This window comes from Lissotriton vulgaris, chromosome 7 (assembly GCF_964263255.1).
Source record: "Lissotriton vulgaris chromosome 7, aLisVul1.2, whole genome shotgun sequence".
NCBI classification, from domain to species: Eukaryota; Metazoa; Chordata; class Amphibia; order Caudata; family Salamandridae; genus Lissotriton; species Lissotriton vulgaris.
In genome coordinates, this window is record NC_141695.1 from 726,058,469 (window position 1) to 726,084,520 (window position 26,052).

Genomic DNA, 26,052 nt, shown 5'->3' on the forward strand with positions numbered 1-26,052 from the left:
CTGTCAGCACATACCAAACAAAATAGGGCCTACTGTAGAAATTTTCAGGTATATGCATAGGTGTTTGATAATAAGTTATAAAAAGCGGTATATCATAAATTCTAAAATATCTTTTGTTACCAATAGAATTCTATGAACAAACGTGATGCTAGTACAGTTATATCATTGGATGATAGGAAATGAATACATTAAAACATTGTTATGATCTTTTTTGCAGAAATTGATGGTAAAGTCCTGATGAAGGCATATTCTTAATGTCGAAACGCGTCGACCGGATGCCATCTTACCTTTTTAAAAAAAAAATTTTTTGTGAATATACATGTATCACCATATCGTTATTTTATCAATTTTGACTAAATTGCACTGAATTTTATTATCAACTTTTAATTATATTAAAAATGTATTTTTTCTAACTGCACTAGTTTGTTTGTTCAATCTATTGTGTAATTTATTGTATGCCTGGGAGCGTTACTTCACACATATTGTTTGCCCTGTCCCAGGATATTTATCCTTATCAGGGGGTCCTTGTTACTAACATAGTAAATCCAACATGGTTACATAGACATCATTTAGGTTCTTTTAAATGTACTAACTGCAGCATGTGTAGATTTGCAATTAAAGAAAAGAAAGATTTTCGATATAACGGCTCAAAGACATACACAATTAGACAACATATAGAATGCACTACCAAATATGTAGTCTATACTATTGTATGTAATTGTTCAAAAATCTATGTGGGAAGTACGATCAGGAGTATAAAAGATCGTATATCTGAACATTTTAGAGCCTTTAAGAATATGGACTCTAGATATCCAATAGGTGTACATGCCGCAGTTTGCCCTCATAAAACTAAATAGCTTGCCTTCTCCTTTCATGGACTTGAGAGTATTCCGATAAAGATGAGAGGTGGAAATCGAGAACTTATGCTCAGGCAAGCAGAGGTGCATTGGATATTTAGACATCATGCGGTAGAGATGGGCATCAATATTGATAGTGAAATGAGGTACTTTTTGGGCTAATAGAAAGATGCAGTGAGAACAGATGTTTGAAGCCACTCTTCATTGTGTGGTATTATGTTTCCATCTTCAGCTATACACCCTTTAATGAGATTATTTTAAGTTTATTACATGATATCATACTTGTATTAAAGTGTTTGAATATGTAATAGATAGAATGTAACTTGTTGATTGAGAAACTGAGACACTGTATAATATGGTTGCGATAAAGTGATTAAAATATTGATTAAAAAATTGTTGTATTGGATAATATGGTATGTGATAAACAAAATGTACTCTCTCAAAAACTTCTAATTTTGATAAAATATTATGTCTTTCGTAAACCATATATTTTAACTAATGATCACTTGAAATAATTATGACCAGGTTATGATACAATTTATGAATTGACTATGTCTATTTTTTACTCTTTTCTTCCTATATGGGTTCCTAAACCTCTACTTTTCACAAGTAGGTAAGGCATCAGAGAGAAGCAAATACCTTCAAATTTGGAACCTCCCATCATTGTATGAAGATAATTCTTCGATTTAGAATACTCACTAATATGTGGTTTTACCTATTTTGTCGAATTGTGAATATAGTTGGAGGATATGAAATAATACTATCCTCAACATACCATCTATATTACTCTTCTCAGATAAGATTCATGATTATATAATCGACCTTTAAGATTAAAATGTAACTCATGATACTATTTCATGATGGCGCTGACTTTAGAACGAAAGTGCGTTCTCCCTTTTCAGACTGATAGGTTTGAAAACAGAGTTTTAAACTATCAGTATAACGAAATACGCTACCCTATAATAACAAATTTGAATTTAATTACAGTTTGAATATTGTATTTATATTTACCATCATAGATTTAAAATTAAGATGACGATCGCGAGTGAGGAACTCGGCTAACAATATACTTCTAATATAAGACATTGAGGATTATCATAATCTTGGTTGATTTATCACTATATACCTCAGAAGATTGGTATTTGATACATACAAGTCCGCTCTCGATGTTTAAGATTGATAGGGTATAAAATGCCTTACCCAAGATGGCGCTGAGGCTAGACGCCGACACGAGAATGTGTTCCGAAGATATCTGGATACCTTTTTACTGGTAAGGCTCATATTGCACGAATCTATGCGGGGAGACTATGACTTGAGTTAGTGTATTGATGCGATCAGCCATATAGGAACAACATTGTATAACGATACCACGGTCTCTTTTAGGTTTTAACTTACGAGATCGACTAAACTAAGAGAATCGCATTCAGTCAACTGGAGGAGAATTTCCCTTCTAGTTGAGGTACTTCTGTAATATATAATTTGGGATAATAGTTTTCGCGATATAATGTCATTTTAACTGCTTTCCGTTAAAATATTAATTTTAGATTTGGGTCAAAACGGTCGGAATATTTGGCCAGGATTGACGTCACGCATACAAGACACTCTCTGACTGTTAATATCTAGGTAAATTTCGATCTCGATATCGTTTATGTAATAAATTGTTTCCTTGATATGTCGGCTTCACAGGAATTAGTTTATGGGAGGTCCTGTCTTAAATGTATTTTAAGTAAGTGTCAAGGTACATACCTTTATTAGGTATTGTAATGATGAGATACCGGGTACCTCTATTGAAAATAACTGGAAAAGGCATGGTCAAAACGATAGGATGACATAGATATTATCTGTTCTTATCTAATAGGATTGAGCTTAAAATGTTGGATAAATTCAAATACAAACCAACTAGGGGATTAGTGATGAATAGGAAACAAACAAATTCTCGCTTTAAGCCCTATAGATTAATAATTTCGTTGTGAATGGAATGTATATGACTACACCAATATATTATGCAGTCTTGGGTACTATTTGATAACTCTATGGAGGCTAATTGTGATCGAGACCGGTTTAATAATAATAACATTTTTAAATTCCTTCCCCTTAGGAATTCACTATTGATTTAATTGGAATTTCTTTTGCTATCAATTTTGAAATAAATATTATTGGTAAGTTTTGTATAGTCTTTTGTAAAATTAATTATAGGTGTAGAATAATTGGTGTAGGTTCTGTACACTGTTTCTCTCTATTTGAATCACGACTTTGGCTCTTTAGACACAAGAGGTGTTGGTACTGATTTATACGTTTCCTTTTCTTCTCCGTATTTACCTGCATTTAACTTATATTTCTTGGAGGTACTGCTCTACACTTTGGGATTATATCCTTTTTTAGAGCACTACTTTTACATGATTAACTACTCTTCCCTGTAGTTTTCCCCCTTCTCTTGGAGGCCTCTAATAACTGACTTTCTATATCTATTTTGTCCATACACATATTAATTGAGTACACATTTTGCTTGTCTTTAGCCCTGACAAAGTCAATTGGCTGAAGAGACAGATGAAACACGTGTTGGCAAGATCATCTCCTCCTTCACTTTCTCCATAAGGGGGATAGATTGTGAATGAGTCAGCCCCCTCCAGAGTTGGTGTGCCTGAGCTGCTGCAGCGCCCTGTAATGTAAAGGTCCGGAAAAGATGGCCTCGAATGAGGAGGAGAGGAGGCCCACTATACAAGCTGGCACTGGAGGTGTGTGACTTGGCCAAGGTTTTGGCAAAGCTTGTGCCTGATCTTTGCCATTTTTTAGGCCCGCAGGCTTAACATATAAGAGGTGGAATCCATTGTAAACCCCAAGAAGGTAGCACTTCAGACCGGGTTTAGGAGAGATTTGTTCTCGTTTATGACAAAACCGAGCCCCTGCAGTAGGTTGACTGCCATCTGCAAACTGACCGGTCAGGGTCTTGGGGCATTGGGCCATAAATAACATGTTGCCAAGGTACACAATCATCCGGATGCTTTGCGCCCTAAGAAACTCCACATCAGGCCGGTGAACCTTCGTGAAACACCAAGGTGCTGAGTATAGCCCAAAAAGCAGAGTGGTGAACTTGAAAACCTGACCATCCCACCTGAACTGTAGGAAACGGCAGTGGGGGGGAAATCCGAATGGTGATGTACGCATCCTTCAGGTCCAGCCAAACCATCCAGTTGAGAGGCCTCAACACGTCCCTGAGCAGGAGGATCCCCTCCAATTTGAAGTGGCGATAACCATCCACTCATTGAAGTTGTTCAAGTTGATTACAGGTTTCCGGCCCCAGTCTGCATTGTGGGCTGAGCCTTGTCCAGTGACATGAAAATTGCTACGAACTTGCTCAGTTCCTTCACTAAAGGGTCTTCAAACAACCTCCCCTGGGCTACAGCACCAGCCTCCTAAGAGGCGTGGTTCCCCAACTTAGGTTCCACCTTCATTAAAAGTGACTTGCACCTCTCCATTGAGAAGGTAACGTTGGCATTCCCCAGGAACACAATGGGATGCTGTGCCCACCCTGACAGGACCTTGCGCAAGATGAGGGAGCCCGATGCCTTAGCTTCCTCTGCCATGTCTACAATTTTGGTGACAGGTCCTACAGCATTGAGGAAGTTGTCCTGGCAAGAACCCCAGATCAGGTCAATACCCTTTTTAGGGCACTTGATGAACTTGGCCAGGAACGTCACCATTTTGGAGTCAATGTCCGAGGTAAGAGCAACTTTGTGCTCCAGGCAACAATGGGGGTATTCCGCTCGTAGGCAGTTCCAAACATGCTTCTACATCAGTTTACGAAGATGGCTCACCTCACATGCTTGGCTATCTTGTCTCCTGGGACCCAGTCTGTAGACCTAGGATGGACAATACCGTCTGGGTACAGCATATCTGGGAGGCATTCAGGGGCAGAGGGGGGTTGGGAAGCCAAGGCCTTAAGGGGCCTGCATCCTCATCTGTGTTTCCCGGGAAATCTCTGGCATCCTGGGGGTCCAGGGTAGCAGTCCAAGGGGGGTCAGGAAGCTATCCAGGGGTGCCACAGGCACTGACTGTGGGGAAGGGGCTTGCGCTAGAAAGGCTTCCTTCAGGCGTGCAAAAGCATCAGAATCTACCCCAGGATTGTACTGCTTCCTTGCGGGAGGGGACCCTTCATCCTGCGGTGTCTTGGGGGCTCAGGGGGATTGAGGTGGGGTTGGCCCATTTGGTGCAATTTGCACGGAGAGGCACTGTTCTAATGTTTCTATAGCCTGGTTCATGGCTCTGTAGATGGAATCATCCACTGCCAGGCAAAAATCATCATCCCACAGCAGGAAGGACAACGTGTCCTCATCTGATATTGGCCCTGGCCCTGCATGGCAGGTAAGTAATCTCTACTGGCCAGTAGGCAGTCCCTTGAGTGCCAAAAGCACCACAGTCAACAAGGGCACGCAGAGTGTGGCAATTACGAGCTGGGAGGGGGCCCAGATAGATGTGAGTGTACCAGAGGCACATAATTTTGCGGGCGGAGTCCTGAGAACACTGGACGCCCTGAAGAATCAGAAGGGATCTGGCCATCAGAGAAAGTGTCCCCCGTGGCGCTGCAGCCCAAATACTACCCCGCAGGGCACCAAATGCTCAAAAAATATACCGACCCCAGAGGGGATAAAGAAGAGAGGGGCAATTCAGACGGACTTTTGGGTGTCCCTCGGTTGGCAGGGGACAAAGCTGGCAATCATCAGCACTCTATCTCTAGTGACTGACTCGCACTGCCCAAAGAGAGAGCACAACGCCCCCTGGTGGCAGGAGGACCTCACCACACTCAGTCTGGGCAAACGTCGCATAAGGTATGCAAATGCATTCTCCAACTACAGGGAATCTTTGGAAACAGACCGCATTAACAGAGCAGCAACAATTACTGCATTAATCACAAATTTCAACCCCCAACCCAGGAGAAAGTAGAAAAAAGATCTTAACTTGCTGCTGAGCAGTGAACAAAGAGGAAGAGGAAACACAGTGAAGGGACCAAGTGAAGGCTTGATTGTAAAGAGAGAGGAGGGAATCCTGGTGTAACTTTTCTGTTTCCTACTCCCTGCTGTTCATGGGCGTAGTAGTTTGTTATGTTTTGAAAAATGGCTGATGAAAAATGAAGCACAGGAAGAATGGCATATTCTGAGCCTCAGGTAGTGTATTTAATTTTCTTTTCTGATATTGCTGATTTACTGGGGTGGCGGAGTGAGCTAAAGAACGGTGATGGATTAAACCCAGATCAGTTGACTGGGGGTGAGTGTTTGTATTGTCAACGCTCCGTCCATCACCACCTTTGGTTTTTCTTTGTTCGCCCTAAGTTGGCAGAGTATGCTCAGACGTGAGTCCCTTGCTCACTTTGCCACTGGAGTCAAGCAAGCCCGGCTGAAGACGACTGTAATGCCAGAAACCGGTCCTGGGAAGCTTGATTCTGGTCCAGGGAAGACAAGGCTTGGCAGTTCGGGCTGGACTGTTCCCGTGAGGCACAGGGTCAGACTGATTTGCATATGGCCATGTCTGAACTGGGTTGGCGGAGTGAGCTAAAGAGCGGTGATGGATTAAACCCAGATCAGTTGACTGGGGGTGAGTGTTTGTATTGTCATTGCTCCGTCCATCACCACCTTTGGTTTTTCTTTGTTCGCCCTAAGTTGGCAGGGTATGCTCAGACGTGAATCCCTTGCTCACTTTGCCACTGGAGTCAAGCAAGCCCGGCTGAAGACGGCTGTAATGCCAGAAACCGGTCCTGGGAAGCTTGATTCCGGGGTAGGGAAGACATGGCTTGGCAGTTCGGGCTGGACTGTTCCCATGAGGCACAGGGTCAGACTGATTTGCATATGGCCATGTCTGAACTGGGGTGGCGGAGTGAGCTAAAGAACGGCGATGGATTAAACCCAGATCAGTTGACTGGGGGTGAGTGTTTGTATTGTCATTGCTCCCTCCATCACCACCTTTGGTTTTTCTTTGTTCGCCCTAAGTTGGCAGGGTATGCTCAGACGTGAGTCCCTTGCTCACTTTGCCACTGGAGTCAAGCAAGCCCGGCTGAAGACGACTGTAATGCCAGAAACCGGTCCTGGGAAGCTTGATTCCGGTCCAGGGAAGACATGGCTTGGCAGTTCGGGCTGGACTGTTCCCATGAGGCACAGGGTCAGACTGATTTGCATATGGCCATGTCTGAACTGGGGTGGCGGAGTGAGCTAAAGAACGGTGATGGATTAAACCCAGATCACTTGACTGGGGGTGGGTGTTTGTATTGTCAACGCTCCGTCCATCCCCACCTTTGGTTTTTCTTGATTTACTGGTCATGGCACATGGCCCAGACACATTTGGGTATATCAGCGAAATCCTTTCCCTGCAATGTTAGTAGATCTTTTTTGGGTAGGGGAATGCTCCTGGCAAAATTGGGCAATATGCTATTTCTTCAACATATCCCATTCTTGTCAAAAGTTTTTTTTTTTCTTTGCTCTAATGTATTCTTCTTTGCCTGTGAGTGTGTGTTATGGCCATTTATGGCTTCGTTTGTGCTGGCCATGCCTTGACCACCAGTGAGTGTGTGTCTGTGTGTCTATTGCACTAACCTTTAAATGGATTCAGAGATTCTAAAGGAAAATTGATAAAAGCTAAACAAATTAGAGGAGAGGTGGATAAAGAACAGGACAACCCAACATACAACATATATGACCAGCATTGACTCCCCTAATGATATCTGTTAAAGTGTTTTTTTGTTTCTTTATTTTTGTATTTTCAAATACAATACAACATAACAAAATGTCATGCATTTCAGTATCTACATCTTCTCAGAGATTATTAGTTTAACACATCATATAAGTCTGATTGTGGTACACACAGCACATGTAACTAGTCTTTCTGTTGATTCCGTAGGTATGCAGAAAAAGGCTCCCAGATATCTTTGGGTCTGGAGGCTTGAGAGAGCTCCTCTGTGTAGCATGTCAGTTGATCCCTGAAATGCACTAGGTTGAGTATCCAATTATAATGTCGGGGGCTTCCTTTCCCTCCCCAGTGAATATCCATCTGAGAGCATTCCACCACCTCTTCCACATTTTCTGATATTGTGTGTGCAACTTTTATCCAGTAGTGGTGCACTTTCGAGCAGCGCCAGGCTAAAAGCATAAAGTCAGCGTCTAGTGCTCTGCATCTGGTACAATTTGAATACTCTTTGAGGCCATACCTGTTTAGTCGGAGAGGGGTATAGTACATTTGGTGTAGAAATTTGAAATGTATGATCCTTAAATTGCTGTTTGGTGTTAGTTGGCCAGTAAGTGTACAGCATGCATTCCAGTCTTCTGTTGTGATTGGTGTAGGAAGTATTTCATTCCATTTAGTGAATGAAGTGTCTTGTATGGGAGGGCTGTCTGTCTGGGACATGTTGTATAAATGCGTGACCAATTGCTTGAGATTGTCAGTCGTGAGTAGCAGCTGGAGCGCCCCAAGAGCAGGTTGTTCCGCAGGGAACTGCAGGTACAGGTCATATAATGATAGCTCTGAGTCTGCAGTATAGAAATGTAAGCATGGAGGGTCTATCTCCTTCGCAGTGTAGGTAAGACAGATTTATAAACTTCCCCCCTCTGTATGCATCTCCCAGCATGTGTATCCCTGCCGCGCTTAGCAGAGCCAGAGAGCCCGCCACTGACGACACCAAAATCCTCGGATGATGTGCGACCGCCACAGCTGGTGCATATTGGTACTACCTGTGCTCTTTGTCCTAGGCCTTTCCTGGTTTGTGTGGTGCAATGTATAAAGTTTATTTCATTTTTTTGCCTCCTTGTATTCATATGGAATCATGGCTCTCAGCGGTATAAGATGTGCAGCATCTGCTTAAACTGCTATGTGTGGTAGATAATATTCAGGAGCTAATATCCAATAAGATGCGAAATGCGCCTGTGTACATAGTTTTAGATCCAGTATTATATATTCCCTTGCGAAGGGTAGTGTTAAGGTATCCCATTTTAATCTGGGTTGCTTCCCTGCCCAAGCCAATCTAATCAGGTGTGTGCATAGAGTTGTGAAAAGTGGTTGAGGCAGACATATTGGGATGTTTGTGAAAGGATACAAAAATGTTGTGAGTATGATCATTTTCATTACCGCTATTCTATCCACTAGTGACAAAGGAAGGTGTGTCCTTCTCAACACCTGCTCTTCTAGCCGGGAGACCGCTTTATCATAATTACACTGTAAGACTGAACTTGGGTCTCTTTAAATCCATATGCCTATGTACTTAATTGGCTCATCACACCACTCCAGGGGAAATTCAAGTTGCACCGGTGTTGTGCACTCGGTTAAAGGGACTATAATTGATTTCAACCAGTTTATCCCCAGACCCCAGTGTCTTATCTGTTAAAGTCTTTGGTGTTGTGCATCTTGACCATTTTGGCATATTGCCAAATGTCAATTAATATAAAAGTATATTGGTTGGAGTTGATTCCCACTCTATATTTCTGTGGTTTTTGTCACAAAAGGTTGCCAGTGCTCGATCAGTTGTTAAAGCCTTCAAGGTCCTGGTAGCAATAGTATCAGGTCATTCATTTCATGATGGTCCTGCTTTCACTGTTCAAACATTTGTGAATGCTATTTCTGCTGTGGGAGTAAGACTGCTATACATACACCCTTTCCGTCTGGAACTGAATAGAAACATCGAGCAAGCCAACAGCACACTTAAACTGTTCTTGACTGTGAGGATATTGAATTAGGATTTTTGTGATATCATATTCTACATAGTACTCAACTAGCACTCAATAATTTGGGTAGAGGAGCATTTAGTAGCAATACACCACTCAAAATACTCTTCAGGATGGTCATATATGTGCCAGATGTTCAGGTCCTTGGAAAGGTGGAGTCAAATATTGATTCATATATCCATCTACTGTAGAATATATAGGACATGAGATAAAAATTAGCAAATAAGAAGGGTATGCCAGACTCAGCCACTGAAGAGAAGGATGCTGCTAAATTGGTGGATTCAACGAGTGTGAGGACTAGTCCAGGAATGGATTCCTAAAAAGATACCTTTTGTTTTTTTTATAGAATACTTGTGCCAGTTCTTGAGGTAGAAAGCACTTACATTGTAATCCTGCAACTACTGCCTGCTACAAGAAAAAACAAGAAGGTTTTGATCACTCACATACAGAAGCATCATGTGGTGGAATCTGTTTAGGAGCACATCGCCAGTGCCATATTGCATTGTAGGAGACAAACTGTTTTTTGTCTTGAAGAAAGAAGAGTTGTTTTCCTTCCATCTCCCCCATAAACTTCAGCATCCAAAAAAAGTGGACACTACAGATGGATCCTATGAGCTGTATATTCATCCACCATTCTCTTATAGTTCTATTTTTGCTACAATTTTAAAAATTCCATTTGAGGATTACCACGGATATTGTTTTGAGTAAACTGCACAGGCTCTATCTTCCGTGAAATCTTCAGTGCTACAAGAGTTACAGTCACATTTTTCCTCAGATAGAAGATAAATAGATTTTTGCTGTTAACATTACTGCACATCAACTGTCTGATGGGATTCTTTAGGAAAGGTTTTGAACTCTATAGAAGTACATCAAAGGCCACCTATGTTATACATTTCATTGGATTACATCTTCACACTAGGTATTCATGGAAATACATATCATTTTACAGTATGAGAACACTGCCAGGTGCCTTCAATGTAGAACTCAAGGGCATTTCAGAAGGGCTGTTAGGGGTCCCAGGGACCACTACCTGCCCTTAAAAAATGAAACGAAAATGTTTCACTTAAAAAAATAAATGCATCCCGTTTTCCTTTAAGGATTACGGGTTGCATTAAAACAACTGCTTTATTGAAAAGCAGCCCCAGACATGGAGGTCTGCTGAGCCCAGCAGGCCACCATCCCTGGGAGGGCCAGCCATTCCCAATAGGGTCGCAAATTGCGAGTGGCTCATTAATATTCATGAGCCTTGTATTTTGCGACCCCATTGGGAATTGCAATCAGTGTCTCGGACACTGTTATACATATCATTTTGCGAGTCGCAAATTGCGATTTGTAATTGCGATTTACAATTGTGACGCAATTTGCGACTTGCAAAATGCTTGGTAAAGCATCTGGCCCATTGTCAGGACACTGTTCAGGAAAATATGGGGCACAAAATTTGGTAAAGGACCCAAAGTCCCATGTCCCCACATATTTGTATCTCAGAGAATTTTTTTTTTTAATGAGACGTTTGAAAAAAACTTGATATTTGGGGTTTTGTTTTGCATACAGATTTAAAGAAACCTTTAATTCCTAACCAATTTCACACCATTTTCAGATTGGAAATAAAACAGTATTATATCTGATTCAAATAATTCAAAATGGCATTTATAACATGACGCTGAATGATTCAAATATAATAGCCTTCTCTACTGGATAAAATGTCTGTATCAGGAGGTTAATATCTAGAACTAGATGCCATTTAACAAATAGGCCAGACCCTAGGTATGGTGCTCGTTCTTCTGTGGAAAAAGTACATGGTGAAACTAAGTGTAATATTGACTGCAGTGATCTTCATTTAAACTTGAACTCAAACAAGAAGACAACGTTTATTTTGTAAGAGAAACTGCTGAAAGAATAAGGGGAACTGACAAGGGGATCATAGGGAACACATTCAAAATCTTAGATTAGAGTGCGGTTTTCAAACCTGTGTAAATGTATCTAGATTATCTCATCTATCTTTGGTTTTAAATTCATTTAAGAAAGGCTTACATTTCTTATAGAGAAAACATTTGAATGTCACAAAGTGCTCTTGTCTCTCATTAACAAAGTTGTTCTTTTCCTGGCCAACAATCTTGTTGCCAAACAGTGCACTATCTCTAAGAAAGAGCATTCTGCAGCCTTCTCATGATTCAACAAATAAAAAGTACACCTTTTTCTCCCGCAGTTGATTCACATTTAATGATTTCGTTGCATGGGATTATTTCTTCATCTGTGACTACTTTAATATCTTTGGCTGTCATAAATGCATATCTTTTGATTGGTACACGGGAAAATTCCTCAAACTATTTTCATAAATACATCTCTGTGCACTATTTCCTTGGGAAATTCACTTGTTTGTGACCAAATCACTATTTATGGCTCTTGCAACCCATCCAAGCCTGGCCTTCGTTGCAAGTTTTTTATTTCACCTATATCCTTCATCCCCTTTTACTATACTCTTCTGCACAATGGAAGTAATGTTGCTTGAACAAACACTTCATGCTGGGTCTTACCCATGAATATGCTTGTCTCCTAACTGCTGAGAAAATAATGAACTATTGTGGGGTTATATTGCACCCTCCTCCAAGGAAAGCTTGGATCTGAAGGCCAATTTAACAAATATGTGCTTGGATAAATTTAACAAGTTTATTGCAGGTTTAATACAAACGAAGGCTCCTTTGACCTCTACAGCAGAAATGTCTAACTTTCAAACTGCACACTGTAGCAGAAATACAGCAGTTTTTGTACACTCAATTCCCAACCCACTGTGCTGATTAACTCTGTTACTGTTTTGTAACTGTGCCTGCATTTTTTAGATTATTTTTTTTAAACATATTTCTTGTCATAGCCATGATTGTCATTGTTTTAAATATTTTCATAGCCATAATCCTCCTAAGGCAATAATCATAAACACCATCACACCATCACAGCCTTCTACTAAGGAGAGGCCTTGCTTTCCAGTCTGACTAACAGTGGACTCTATTCATTCACTGGCGTCACCCACACTTGTATGATCTTTGTTTCAATACTAGAATATTCTATTGGAACAACAAGCTGTGCTCTCTATAGATTACTGATCGAGCGGCGTACCAACAAAAGATACTCCACTACCATATACTCACCAGGGCCCATAAGCATGCACACACTTGGTTCAGTAAACCGCTGGAGTCAAAGTTTTATAAATTATTTTCACAGTTTTCAAGATTAGTTATTCAATACCCCAACCTAAACTTTCACTGATCAAAAAGTTCTTACTGCTGGTCGATGGACCATTAGTTGAACTAGTTGATGGTGAAATGACATAAGTTAACTTATTCTTTACCTAATGTAAATAACCACAAACTAAGGAAAGTTTTAAATCTTTATCTAAATTTCTAAACACATGTAAACTATCTCAAATACACAGTGCAGTCACCGTCATTCGTAGGAGAGAAAATGTATTTAAATCATTAAACATATACTTTGGACTCATCCAATGATCAGTGCTCAGAAAGGGAGAGGACAGAGAGAAAAGAACATCTGCAAATAGCACAAAATGATGGTTACAAAGAATGGTGTGAAGACCAAACCCCTGGCCAAAGGGCTGGAAAGGGGCCCCCTGGATAGATCAGGTAACAAAGACTTCAGGACAGGATAGATGACCTCTCTAGAATACCGACACCTGCGTTGCACCCCTCTCTGACACTCTCTTCCTCCTCGAGATTCTTCCGCGATCTTCTGTCTAATCCTAATTCATTTAGGATAGAAGGCTCTGCATTCGATTCTTCATCAGCGTCTCACAGCATCTCTGTCAGCGTCAGCATCTCTCACTCACATCATCTCTCTCACGCTCTGCATTCGGCAAATCTTCGTCTGCTTCTTCATCTCACTAACTAACTACAGCTATCTCAATTATACTTTTCCTTCGGCATGTTGCACCCATTAATGTTTCAATATCGTAAAAATACCAAATCTGATTGGACAGGCAAAGGGGAAGATCATCACACCATGCTTAAATGTCATTTAATTCAGTTACCCCATTGTTCACAAACCCATCCCTTAATTTTGTATTCACAACTTTTATTTCCCACCCACATTCATGTTTCATTTGCAACATTTATTTAAACTCTAACATGCAGGTCCATTCAGTTAAACTTTTCGCCATCCGTTCTTAGGCTTGGGCATTCTGCGACTTTGTCCTCTTTCCAACCTTTGTTTCATCATTCCAGTTTAGTTTTCAGTGCCCATGCTCGTATATCACATGGCTCAGCCCACTCCAGCCATTCATGTGAGGCCCAAATAAGCACTAGTGATGCAGTCAGAAAGACAGATGTTACTTTAAAAATAAATGGTTTCACTGAATACCACCCAACTCTACTCTATCCCAGATTATTTCTTAAACTTATCCCCGCGTTAGCATTTGTAAAAATCACTCGATTTAGTTCAAGCATGCAGACTCCATATTAGTACCTTCTGCTCATGAGCAAGAATTTCCTTCCAAGCGAAAGCTCGTCATACTACGTAGATGCAGTTGACGCATGCACAATAGAGATTTCCCAGTTTAAAGCAGCTTAGTCTTTCGTTTATACTATTACCATTAGTAAACACATAAGCAAGCTTCACTAACCAGTGTGTTGGTGTGGTGTACATTAGTTTTACACAAAACCGTTTTTAATACTTGTTAATAAGTTAAAGGAGCGGATAGCATATATGGTACATGTTTGTGTAGGTGAAGAATGTTGCCCCTGTTTAAGATGTCACGTTGACCTTTAATTTGGTATTGGGGTTACCCCTACCTCCAGACTCCTCAAGGTGGCTTTTGAGGTGATTGATTCCAGTTCAAAGACCCCCCATGGTGGGGTGGCGAGGTTAGTTCGGTGGGTGCCCAAGGTTTCGGAATACCATGGTGTGACAAGCTGGTGGGTCGGCTTGTGGTGCAGTAGTTATGTTAATGGTGGCCCAGCTGGGGTGGTCACTGATATCTGTGCATGGCTCATGAGTTACGGCAGCTTGGGTACATCCATGCATTCTTTCTTTGTCAATTGGTTGGAGAGGAGGTGTCTTAGGTGCTGAGCTTGCCACGACAAGGTCCTTCCTTTCCTTGTTTGTCTTTGAAGGTGGAGGAATCTTAGGGGCTGGCGTTATTATGAGATCTTTCATGCTCATCATGCCTGTCTTGATGTTGAATATCGGGTACAACAGAACAGGGTAAACTGTTGCAGATGGATGCAGATTTTTGATGGTTATCAGAGATGCCACTGTTTGGCTTTTGTCACCATCTTTAATCTTTTCTTAGCCCTCCTGGAGTGTGGTGCACCTTGCTGTAATAGCCTGCGTGAAATCTCCTTATTGTCCCCTCCTGTTGGCTGAGCACTAATGCTAGGACTGCAGTCCCTGATAATAAGTGGATGGTTTTGCAGAGATGTTGATCTTCAAGGGCAAGAATTTACTGAGGACTGTCTATTATGTATATTGTTGGGATGAAATGTGACCCTTCTGTGCCCTCAGCCGTTGTTTTTTGATTGCCGTGTCGATGATGGTTGCACATGAGCAGGACACAGCCTGTCTTCTAGACCGCCTTGGATTTTGATTTTGATGAGGTTCATCTTGCCGTTCAGGTCCCTGAGGCGCTGGGCAATTGACTGTAGGAGGCCTATCTGTAGCTCCATTTTGATGGACTTCCATATCAGTGCTCTGGCCATGGAGTTTTGCACAGGACTCATGGAAGTCAGTTGCAGTTCCTCCATCTCATTTATGTCTTGGGTATCGGGAGAAGATTGTCTTCTTGCATCCGGAGTGCTAAACAGTTTTGGCATGAGTTCCAGTGTTTTTTCCTTTCACACCTGATTGTGGTAGAAGGATGCTGAGAAACTGCCAAGATGGTGTTGTATTCAGTTGTAGCAGTCGTACTTGGTCTGGTCCAGTCAGGAGAGGTGGCCTGAGGTGTGGCCAAGTTTCGTTGATGAATTTGAGCGGTAATTACTTGAACGCTTTTCACTAGCACTTCCGAGTTTAGAGCATTGTTAGATGTTTGTTCTTGCTCCGGAGATTCACTTCTTTGCCACCTATGTAGCTTGAAGAATTTGCGGAGAGTAAGTTGCAATGACTATGAGTGGCTTTGAAATACTGCATTATGAGGCCTTTTTGTGACATTATGGGATGACTGGGAGCAGATGGTGCCTGGCTTGTGCTCCGATGGAACACCGGGTTGGTGGAGACTTTCCCCTTAGTGGCCGACTTGGACCGTGCGGAGGGTTTCCATCTTTGCTTTCTGTTGTTTTTGCCGAATGCTACCCCTCAGTGATGTACTGCAAAGAGGTTTGTGATGCCCGGGTGCTGGGGATTTCTGATTTTCCTCAGTTTTAAGGCTGCTAAGAGCCACCTGTTGTTTCCTGCAATGAGTTGTGTAGTCTGATAAGGATGCTGGGAGTGTTGAAAGCACAGGCATGCAGATGGTGCTTTCTGGAGTGGGCCGTAGTAGTCCTTAATGCCAACTGTACACATACTTGTTGTGGAAAGAGCTGTGTCCAGGTAATAGCCACAGGATTGTTTGCTTAAACAAAGATTTCTTATTGTCTCTGCTCCTAGAATGAAGATGAAGATGGTGTGTTGATCAGTGAGGGGCTGGGGCACACAGAGAGAGAGAAAAACTGCTTTGTAGCCTGCTTCGACCATTTTTGTCCCCCTCCAGCTCAACCCTCCGGCTGCAGCCCTAACTGCTATTGTCAGGCCTGACAGGCCAGAGGGACAGAGCAGACCAGGCACATAGCTGGTGGTGGTCTGTGGTTTGCAAAGCTTGGCTTGTGGGCTTATGAGGAGGAGCAGGCGGGGTGCCCTGCTGCTCGCTTACCTTTGCGGGACAGCCTGATGCTGTTCTGGTATCCTGGAGGTATTTCCACCACCTTCTTTCATCTTTTTTGCCAGTCGCAAGTTGCAGGTTGCGGGTGCAGCTGGTCACCGTATGCAGACATTGTGGAAGGTGCAGTTACAGGCACGGCAGATGCATCCGCACTTACCCCGTGTGGCGCATTGGCATGGTTATTTACTCTGCATTAACTCCGCTCACCATCTGGCATACTTCCTGTTCTGGCCCAAGCCATGCACATATTACTAGTGTGTTGCTTTATCACTCTGAGGGTTTCAGATGTCTGACACTTTTCCTGCTTAGTGAACCCTCATTGCCTTAACATCATAAATATTTTAAAGTGCATTATATGATTTTGATTTCTATCTCATTGATGTATTCATAATACAATAACTGGTTGGTGTTGCATCACTCCTTCATATGATAATCTGATATTTAGAATAACATTCAGTAGTCCTAATCAAATGTGCCAGAGAATTCTCACATTTTTGTGTTATCATAAATCAAATGTTTTTCGCATAAAAATGGTGGGAATTCAAGAGAGCATTGCAGTCACAAAGTCTGTTTGAAGGTTACATACTGGGGTGAGCTGGTACTACTTGTCTACTTCTTGCTAGAAGTGCAGAATAACAATAAGAGAGATTGCCTCCCTTCTCAAATCAAGGATGCAGCCTGAAAAAACACCATCTCACAATGTGTATCTTTATTAAGGGCTATCCAGGAAACTTGATATTTTGGTATTTGTTGCGCTATTATAGATATTAATTAGTGACTAAGAAGGGAGGAGTTCAGACAAAGACTGATTCCATCATTCAAATGCTTTATTGATTGCCATCAGATATGTTGCTGATTTTAATAATTTTTCATGTACTCGATTTATTATTTTGACCACAATGTTTATATCTGGAATATCGCTCATTCACATTATCTACATTAAAGCCATTCTTTATTACTTAATAAAGTGTTTTAAATTAAATAGGGCCTGATTTATGAAGGGCGTGTGTTGCCCTTGTGTCTCGCAAAGTGATGCAAGGTAACACAAACCTTAAACTGTGATTTACCTAGCCAAGCAAAACCACCTTGCATAGCTCTATGTGTTTTTTAAAATGCAAGAAAGCACAAGGCATCACATTTTGCTGTCTTGCTCTACCTTGCAGCAAGTAGGCGTCCCATGCGTGGAGTGGGGGCGGTCCCATCCATTTACTCATGGATTCTGGAACATTCTCATAATTACAAGCAGTTGCAAACATCATGGGCGGTTCCCTTTCATGGGCGGTGGGGCTCCACCCTTTTAATTCTTGCCTAAAAATTCAATATTTCATTCTTCATATTTTTTGTGATTAAAAAATAGAGATGCAAGCTGCCGTCATCTTCCGCCATGTGCTCTGTTAAGAATGGAAGCGCATGTGCACCAATCTCAGCTATTCATACATTTGCCAGGCTGATGCTGCACACAGCCCTGAGCTTGTGATGTAATTGTTGGTATGCACCTGTTACAACGCAATTTTTACTCCGCACTACCACTACAACGCAGGCATTACAACGCATTGCGCTGGGGGGCGCTCTAGGATAAGAGGTAAGTTTAATTTACTATCCAACACCTTCCCTAGGGTCCACGGGGACTGGAGTTAGAATAGTAAATTATACTTACAACTATCCAGCACCCCAAAGCGGCATGCGTTGTAGCGGTATGCGTTGTAAATACCGCGTTGTAATGGTATGCGGAGTAAAAGTATGCGTTGTAACGACATACATCCGTAATTAGCATGGCAAAGCAATTGCTTTGTGGGTGTGCTCCACTCCCTGAAGATGGTGTAATGCGGTTAGCCCAGGGCTGTCCCGGTGAAGGCTTTGATTGTACTCAATGCACACTCTAGTGCCGAGCTTTGAGCGCGCTGCCATTTCCTGAACGGATAGAGGCTACAGAGCTGTGCCAACTGGAGGGTAAAGCCAAGCAGGTGAGCTGCGTCTAGTGAGCAGGGCCGGACTGGGAACCAAAACCGGCCACGGCAAAGTGCTCGTACGGCCCCCACCCCCGGGGCTTGGGGGTGCTACGAGCTCTTTGGCAAGGCCGGTTTTCAGCCGATTATGTTGCAAAAATGGCCCTGTAACAAAAATGGCCCCCAGGGGCCCAAAACCGCCCCCCCCGTGCGCGCACCGGGGGATTGCCAGTGCGGCCCTTCTAGTGAGAGCTCTGACACTCGACTATTTGACTTTTTTGTCATGACAAATTCAAGTGCTCTGAAGTCGAAGTGTCCTGTTAACTTTCCAAGGGATGCTGCATTTCTGGCCGGGGAGGTTGCTCACTGCCATGCGGTGTCCTGTGGATGTGCACATTTTGGAACTAGCATAGCTTACATTAAAGAAACTTAAAAGGGGAGAAATAAGGGCACCGGAATAAATAACGCTGATATTTAAATAAGAAGTGATTGATAAAAAGCTAATCCATATAATAGGCAGGGCACGAGTCGGGGTACCACGCGGGTGGATGGCATCGCCCCACTTATTTTCGAGGGTTTTTCAGGGTGGACGCCGTCCACCCTGCTCAATCAAAACCGCGTCCACCATTACTGATGAGTTATGTTTGCCTCTAGGCTGCGCGTGTGGGCCCGAATGCAGACTTGCTTCCTACAGCGCCCAGACGCTCTGTGGGAGTGCGCTCTCCCCTCGAGAAGCAGAATACATAACAAAAGGGTATCGTCAAAACGTCCCTTTTCAAAGCGGGAGGTGCACCAGGAAGCCCAGTACAGCAATTAAATTACAAAGGGGCTGCTTACAGTTTTCCAAGAGGCCCTTAGCAGGCAGTGTGAAACTAATCCTATGTGAATGTGTTTTACACTGCAATGAGAGGGTGTGGACGTGTCATTACGCCCAGTGTTGCTGAAATTGGAACTGGGGGAGGATTGCGAGGCCGGCACTAGGGTAAGTATATTAAAGTTTAAAAAGCACCTTCTGCCTCGTTCCTAGCCACAATAAAAATGTTACATAGCTTCGGTGATTAATGTTGTACTTGGAGTGAGATCGGAGTTTTGTCTAGTGAAAGTTTTGACTCATTGTTAATATGGGTTAATATGCCTGATGCAAAGGACGTGTACCATACATCACAGACCTGTATTTATGAAGGTAGCTCAGTGGGTTACTGCTTTTGTTAGAGGTATTCTTTAGTTACTTGCAGTTTCTAAGTTAAAATCCTAAAATGGAACAGCGAGCTATCAATTGTAATCAAAGGGCTGCATGCAAACTGCAAGTTATATAATAGAGTGTTATACTTTTTCCCCCAGTCTTCCATTTTTTTAGTGTTGCAAAAAAGATTTGTTTGAGTAGAAAACAATTGTTATTATTACAGAGAACTCTCAAGTATGGTGTTACATTTTGAATCCTGTTAAAGGGTGGTTGTAAGGGAATCTGTGCCGGTAGCGGTCATTGGGGGGCGCTAACTGGGCACCACCAGTGCTTAAGCCGACCCTGGAAACAGGTTCCAGTATTGATACTCAAATAAAGAGCTCCAATACTTTCCAGTCGATGTTGATCAAAAAACTGTAAAAACTACATTAAACATTCATCTTAAAGTATAGGCAAAAAGTTTTAAACCAATCCTCCTTTTTATTTATCATCACAAAGAATACACCTTCAAATACTTGACTTCAGGCTTTGCACTGTACAAAACCCCTGACTTGCCTTTTAGTTCACTAATAGCACTGTCTTTTGGGGGGAGGTGGTGGGGAGCTGGAACGATTCTCAGGTCTTGTTTGATAATTACTTTGCACATAATCTGAAGTACTAACATGAGGTGCTTTCGATAGTTTACTATAGTCTAACATAATCTGTGCTGCATGATTGACACACCACATTTTTTCAAGGTTTGGCTTGTGTATGGGTTCTTAAGAGCCAGAGCAGACCCTTGGCTCCGCTGTCCCTGGTAATTTGGTGTCTCGCCCACCTTTGCCTTTTGCCATAGTCCGGGTCACTGGAATTATGAGTCAGGAGAAGACCAAATTATGCAGCAGGGTGGAATTATGAGGCAAGCAAAGGCAAGTTATGTAGTATAATGCTGCATATTTTATGATAGAGTTACTTTATTATTTTGAAATTTTGCACATGCTAACACTAACTGTATTGTATTGTATTGTTACTTGTATAGCGCATGGCTACCCGGAGGCATCCCAGCGCTGCGCGGGGCTAAGGGGAGGGGGTCTGAGCTTTTATATGAACAGCCAGGTCTTCAACTGTTTTCGGAAGTTCAAATGGTTTGGTTCGCTCCGTAGATGCAGTGGGAGGGCATTCCATAGTCTGGAGGCATTGAGTGAGAAGAGGCTACCGCCATTTCTGGCCTTCTTGATCCTGGGAATCACCGCAACTGGGCAAATGTTTCATCTCATTATTACCATTTACCACCTAAATACATCCATGTTTAAGCTACTTTAAGTGCATAGTTTATTCAGTCTGATAATATGGCAATGTGGGCTGTATTTGGATAATTAGCAAAATGGCATCTTGGCAATATCTGTAACTGAGGGATAAACATGCTGCCCAAAAATGCAGGTCATATAATAGAACGTAGAATATTCTGTAACCTTTACTACCGCTCCCTATGGAGGACAACCCACCCAACGTATAACTCTTTACTGTGTCAATGGGGAACTCTTTAACACAAGTGTATCCATTGGTGAAGTAGATGTGCTTTTGGTAAGACTGAATGCTGAGTGGGCTGTCATATTGTTACAGCCCACTTCGCAAACTTCTTTGTTTTTCAGAAACAAGCCCACAATTTAAGGGTTTGTTTCTGAAAAATAAAAATGTCTCCTACCCACAGGGAGATTTTCCCCTACAAGTGGTAGGCAGTGTTCATTTTTCCTGCCAGGCATGGCAGACACTGAGAGTGGTCTGCCTCAGCAAATCCGCCCCAAGTAGGCAGACCTTCAGAGGTACTGACTGGAGCGTCATTTCAGTGGAATGACCTCTGCCTGTAACTGTACCCCAGTGGACAATGGTCACACTTGCAGAACCCAGAGGCTCTTCCTTCCAGTTACCCGTACTACCCTTTCTTCGGGACGTGGAATAACCAGACTTAACACGTGCTATTATAGGACACTCAGGATGTCGTGATGTCATTTTCATGTCGTGATGTCACTTCCTGCCGTGATATCACTTCCTGTCGTGATGTCACTTCCTGTCGTGATGTCACTTCCTGTGACCACTCCTACCTTGGAGAGTCCCCCCACTTCTTTTTTTAGGACTTGTGCCCTGATAATAGGCCAGTTTGTGATATTAAGCAAATTCTGGCATTTTCCCTCGGCATCGTCCTTCCAAATCCCTCCTTACACGGCCCCACTACTGTTACCTGCACGGCCCGCTGCTGTTGAAATTATGTAATTTAAACATACATTCAGCTTCATAGTAAGCACCACCGATCCCTCCTGTAAGAAACAAGTTGAGCCAAATAGCAGAGGTGTGATTTAGCACCATTATGCACACAGTAAAGGTGAGTTGTTTGCATCATATCTTTTTGTGTCAAGAGCAAAAAATGTATGTTTGAAAAGGCAAAATACAAAGATCCAAAAACAGCACTACATTACCAGAACGAACAGCCCTCCCCCCCACCCCAACAGACTTCATTACTCATATATTATTCATAGTTCAGCCTGTGGAGTGCACAAAACAATCCTGCTTCAAACACAGGCGCTGTTGCACCATAATGCAAGAGGGCCTGTGTTGGCACTAGACAGCACACAGTGTGACAGTGCTAGAAATCAGCAGAAAGACGCCATATCTTTATAAATATGGAGAAACGTGTTCCACCACCACTATTATAAATGTATTCTAAATGTATTCCTGGCACTCTGTGAGAGCATTGATCAGTACCTGATATTCATTATCTTCAAGTAAGTTGTGAGAGGAAGTAGGTCACAGCCTATAATCCTTCCAAACTCAATCTAGCAAATTGGGCAAAGGGTTAGTGAAGTCGAACTCAGACGTACTTACAGGGCAGACTCTATACCAATGGATCACAGTTACAGGCTGCTCTCTTACATACACAGAAGTATTCTACGAGGATTGAAATGATAGCAGGTAACTTGGAGCAACTCCCTCTGTGGGTGGATAATGCTAGTAAAATTCATGTATTGGTCTGCTTTAGAGTGAGTGGTATTGTGTCCACCTCATTTAGTAAAGACTATGATAAAGATTGAACGGCCACATGCATCATTGTTACATTTTGCGATTTCTTAATTGCGAAAATTAAGGAATCGCAATTAAGAAATCACAAAATGCTATGCATTAAGAAATCGTAATATTTTTTGCGATTCCTTAATTTTCCATAATTGCGACTCACAATTTGCGAATTGCAATTATGGAATCCCTTTCCATTGATTCCTATGGGCCTAGAGGCCCATAGGAATGAATGGGAAGCCATTCTTGTTTTGCAATTCGCAATTAAGGAATCGCAAAATGAGAATGCTATTTCAAGGGTGCAGGGGAGGTCCTAAGGACCCCTGCCTGCACCCCTGAAAATTAACTTTAAGAACATTTCTCACACACACATGCCCCAAGGGCATGTGTGTGTGTAAAATGAAACTTTCAAAAATGCACTTTTGTGCATTTTTGAAAGTCTTCCTATTTGCGAATTCGCCCCAAAAAAATATTCATGCATTGCATTTAAGAAATCACAAATTGCGATTTCTTAAATGCAATCGCATTTTAAGAAATCGCAACATAATTGTGATTCCTTAAATTGCGAAAAAATTAAAAAAAATGATGCATCCCAAAAAAGGAAATTGCATTTGCAAACGGCCGAATTTTGCGATTCGCACCGTTTGCGAATGCAATTTACCTTGATGCATATGGGCAGAATCACAAAATGGTATTAACCAATGTGTTTGCATACAATATTCGCAATCGGACATAACTGCATCTTAATTACACTATTTTGCTTTAACCTACCACCTAAAGACACTTTAATGTAAATCCTTATCATTTTGTTAAATAACTTTTAAGAGATAAAATGAGACAAACTTGATGTGTTTGTAAAGTTCTTCACTTAAGGAACATTTTTATAAAAAATACAAGAAAATCATACAAGAGTACAATATAAAGAAATGATAGCAATTTGCAACTTACAGGTCTGCTCAATAGTTACAAAGTGTATAAGAAATAAAATGTAAAAAAAAAAGAGGTGTGGGTGAGTAACGTGGGACTTGAGGGTGAGTCATGGCTATCATCTGAATTTTGTTAAGCAGAACACAAAGCAGGGAGAGGCTGGGGAGCATCACAGGTACTGAGAGGTGGGTTTAGAATCGATATTACCTAAGGGCAGAGATGTGAGGGAGAATCAGACCATGTGAAGAGAATAAGAAAATACATGCATTTTCATTGAGTTTTGAAAGAGAAAGAAAAAAGTAGTTCCAGGAACAGTGGAAGGAGACAAGTTTTCCAACTAAAAAGATGTTGAAGAAGCCATGCTCCAGGGATGGGACAAACACAAGTAGAGTGAGGAAAGTCATTGAATAAATAGCAACCAAATAAAAACTGACAAGAAAGAGAACCAACGATAAACGATGGGCTGGCCCATTGTCCGCTCCAAGTACTTCTGTTTCACAGAACAGGTATTTTGACATCACACAGATAAGGCTGTCTCCAGGTAAAACATACAAACTGCTTCAGACTTTTTGAATATCTCTTACCTTTCTTTTGTCCCCTTTGGAGAGTTTTCGTACTGGTGTGTTCATTTGTTCATTGAGCTCCAGAGCATCTGTTACTCTGTTTCAAAAATTAACACATACATGAATGATTGTTTTTGTTTAAAATTGTGTTGATTTCTTTCAAGTCAACTCTGTCGTTTATGAATATAGTTATGAGCTTATTATTGGAAGTCATTAGTAGATGTGAAGGAATAATGCATTATGCCCTGATTACAAGTTAAGTCGAGCGAAATTCCATAAACTGTTATTTATACACTTGAATTTCCCTGCTGCGGAAAACGGGCCCCGATTGTACTCGCTAGAAAATCAGGCTACCAAAATTAAGTTAAGAATGGACTACAGGACATTCTTGCCTGTTCCCTGGCCCCTGCTTGAAACCCTTCCAATATATATATATATGTGATCAAGGTTACCTGGTAACCGAAACGCGTCATGCCGGAAGAAAACCGTGAAAAGAGTTAATAAATCATCCTGAAATACTTATTTGCTGCCTGGTGGTTCGTCATTCTGTGGTCCGAGAATGCCGTTTTTCAGAATGTGCTAGGATATATGGATATGTATATATATATATATATATATATATATATATATATATATATATAAAATGCTTCACCGTGCCATAGAAAATCCTACCCCATGCCTACTTCCCCCTAAACATCCCCATCCGCCCTCCACTACACCCCTAGCACACATTTATCACCTGCTCAGAAGTAGGATACATGTGTATTTATTAAATAACGAGGAATTAGAAGTCCCATGTGGAATTCCAGATGAAGCAACATATGTGCACAGTTATTCCCCATTCAATGAGGTGTAATTCATATTAGGAGAGAAATGTACAGAGATACCAGCCACAACCAAAACAAGACTTGTTTGATCTCATTTTGTGTCGGTGATGGATTTGCTCTGGCCACTTTATAACATCAAGAAGGTCATTTTCAAGACATTTTCCTCTACAGTTGATGACCTGTTCAACAAATCTGTGTTTGCATTAAAATACAGCAAAAATATGTGATATTTGATGGTTAAATCCTATCTCCTAGATAGTCCGATTAGTCCATTACCTGGTCCTGCCAACAACCTACATCGTACCGGTCACTATCAATATGACTCGGATATCTAATAGCGAGGTATTCTGCATGTTACCACTAACCCTACACTAAAAACAGAAATAAACGGCAAAACCGGAAAAGTAATTTGTGGCATCACAAACCCAGGTGGTCTCCTCTAGGACGGACAGACAAATAGAAGGTGACAGAGGATTACACAACACAAGAGAAGGACTCAGCTGTGGATCCCTGCAAAACAATGTGTGATATAGGGACCAAGATTTCGGCTATCATCAACGAAGTTGCACTGTGATCTATCTAGAGGTGTGGCGATCTCACCACACATAAGGTACAAAGAGTACCAGTTGATATACAACAGAGACAGCTGAACATGGACTAAATGAATTCAGAGAGTGACGGTGCCTTGCCACGGTGCAATCCCGTCCTGGTCAGATCTCTTTTTCACCTGACTTTACTCTCCAGTTCTAATGCTTCACCTCGTTCCCTTTTAACGTCCTTAACTGTTAAACATGTAAAAACATATCCATCACATGCGCAATAACAACATGTTACTAGAATAAACCTGTACTACAATCTTCAAATGTGCACGGATATACTTTTGTAATACATGTTGTGCTATTACATTTTTTGAAAACCTTTATTTACTTTTGCAGTAATACATTTGCGGGCCTACAACCACTGGGGCCGGCCGTCGCTAAAACAAGACAGAAACATGATATTGCACTGATACACAGCTTTTCAGCCGACAGCTCGGGGGCCCGGCAGCGATTTAGCATACTATTCTTAAGAGTCATATGATATTGCGCAGGATGAAATTAAGGTTTTACATTTTAAACATATATGAATAAACAATAAAAACAAAAC

At 41.8% G+C, this 26,052-nt stretch overlaps 1 protein-coding gene across 2 annotated transcripts in view; it reads right to left on the reverse strand.

Moving 5' to 3' along the window:
- Positions 1-26,052, reverse strand: part of LOC147702338 (ATP-binding cassette sub-family A member 9-like) — a 1,822,583-nt gene that overhangs the window by 188,087 nt on the left and 1,608,444 nt on the right. For both annotated transcript variants that reach the window (XM_086930970.1, XM_086930969.1), the window contains one exon: positions 24,101-24,176. In XM_086930970.1, the coding sequence (XP_086787096.1) occupies positions 24,101-24,176 (76 nt within the window). The remainder of the gene's footprint in view (positions 1-24,100; positions 24,177-26,052) is intronic.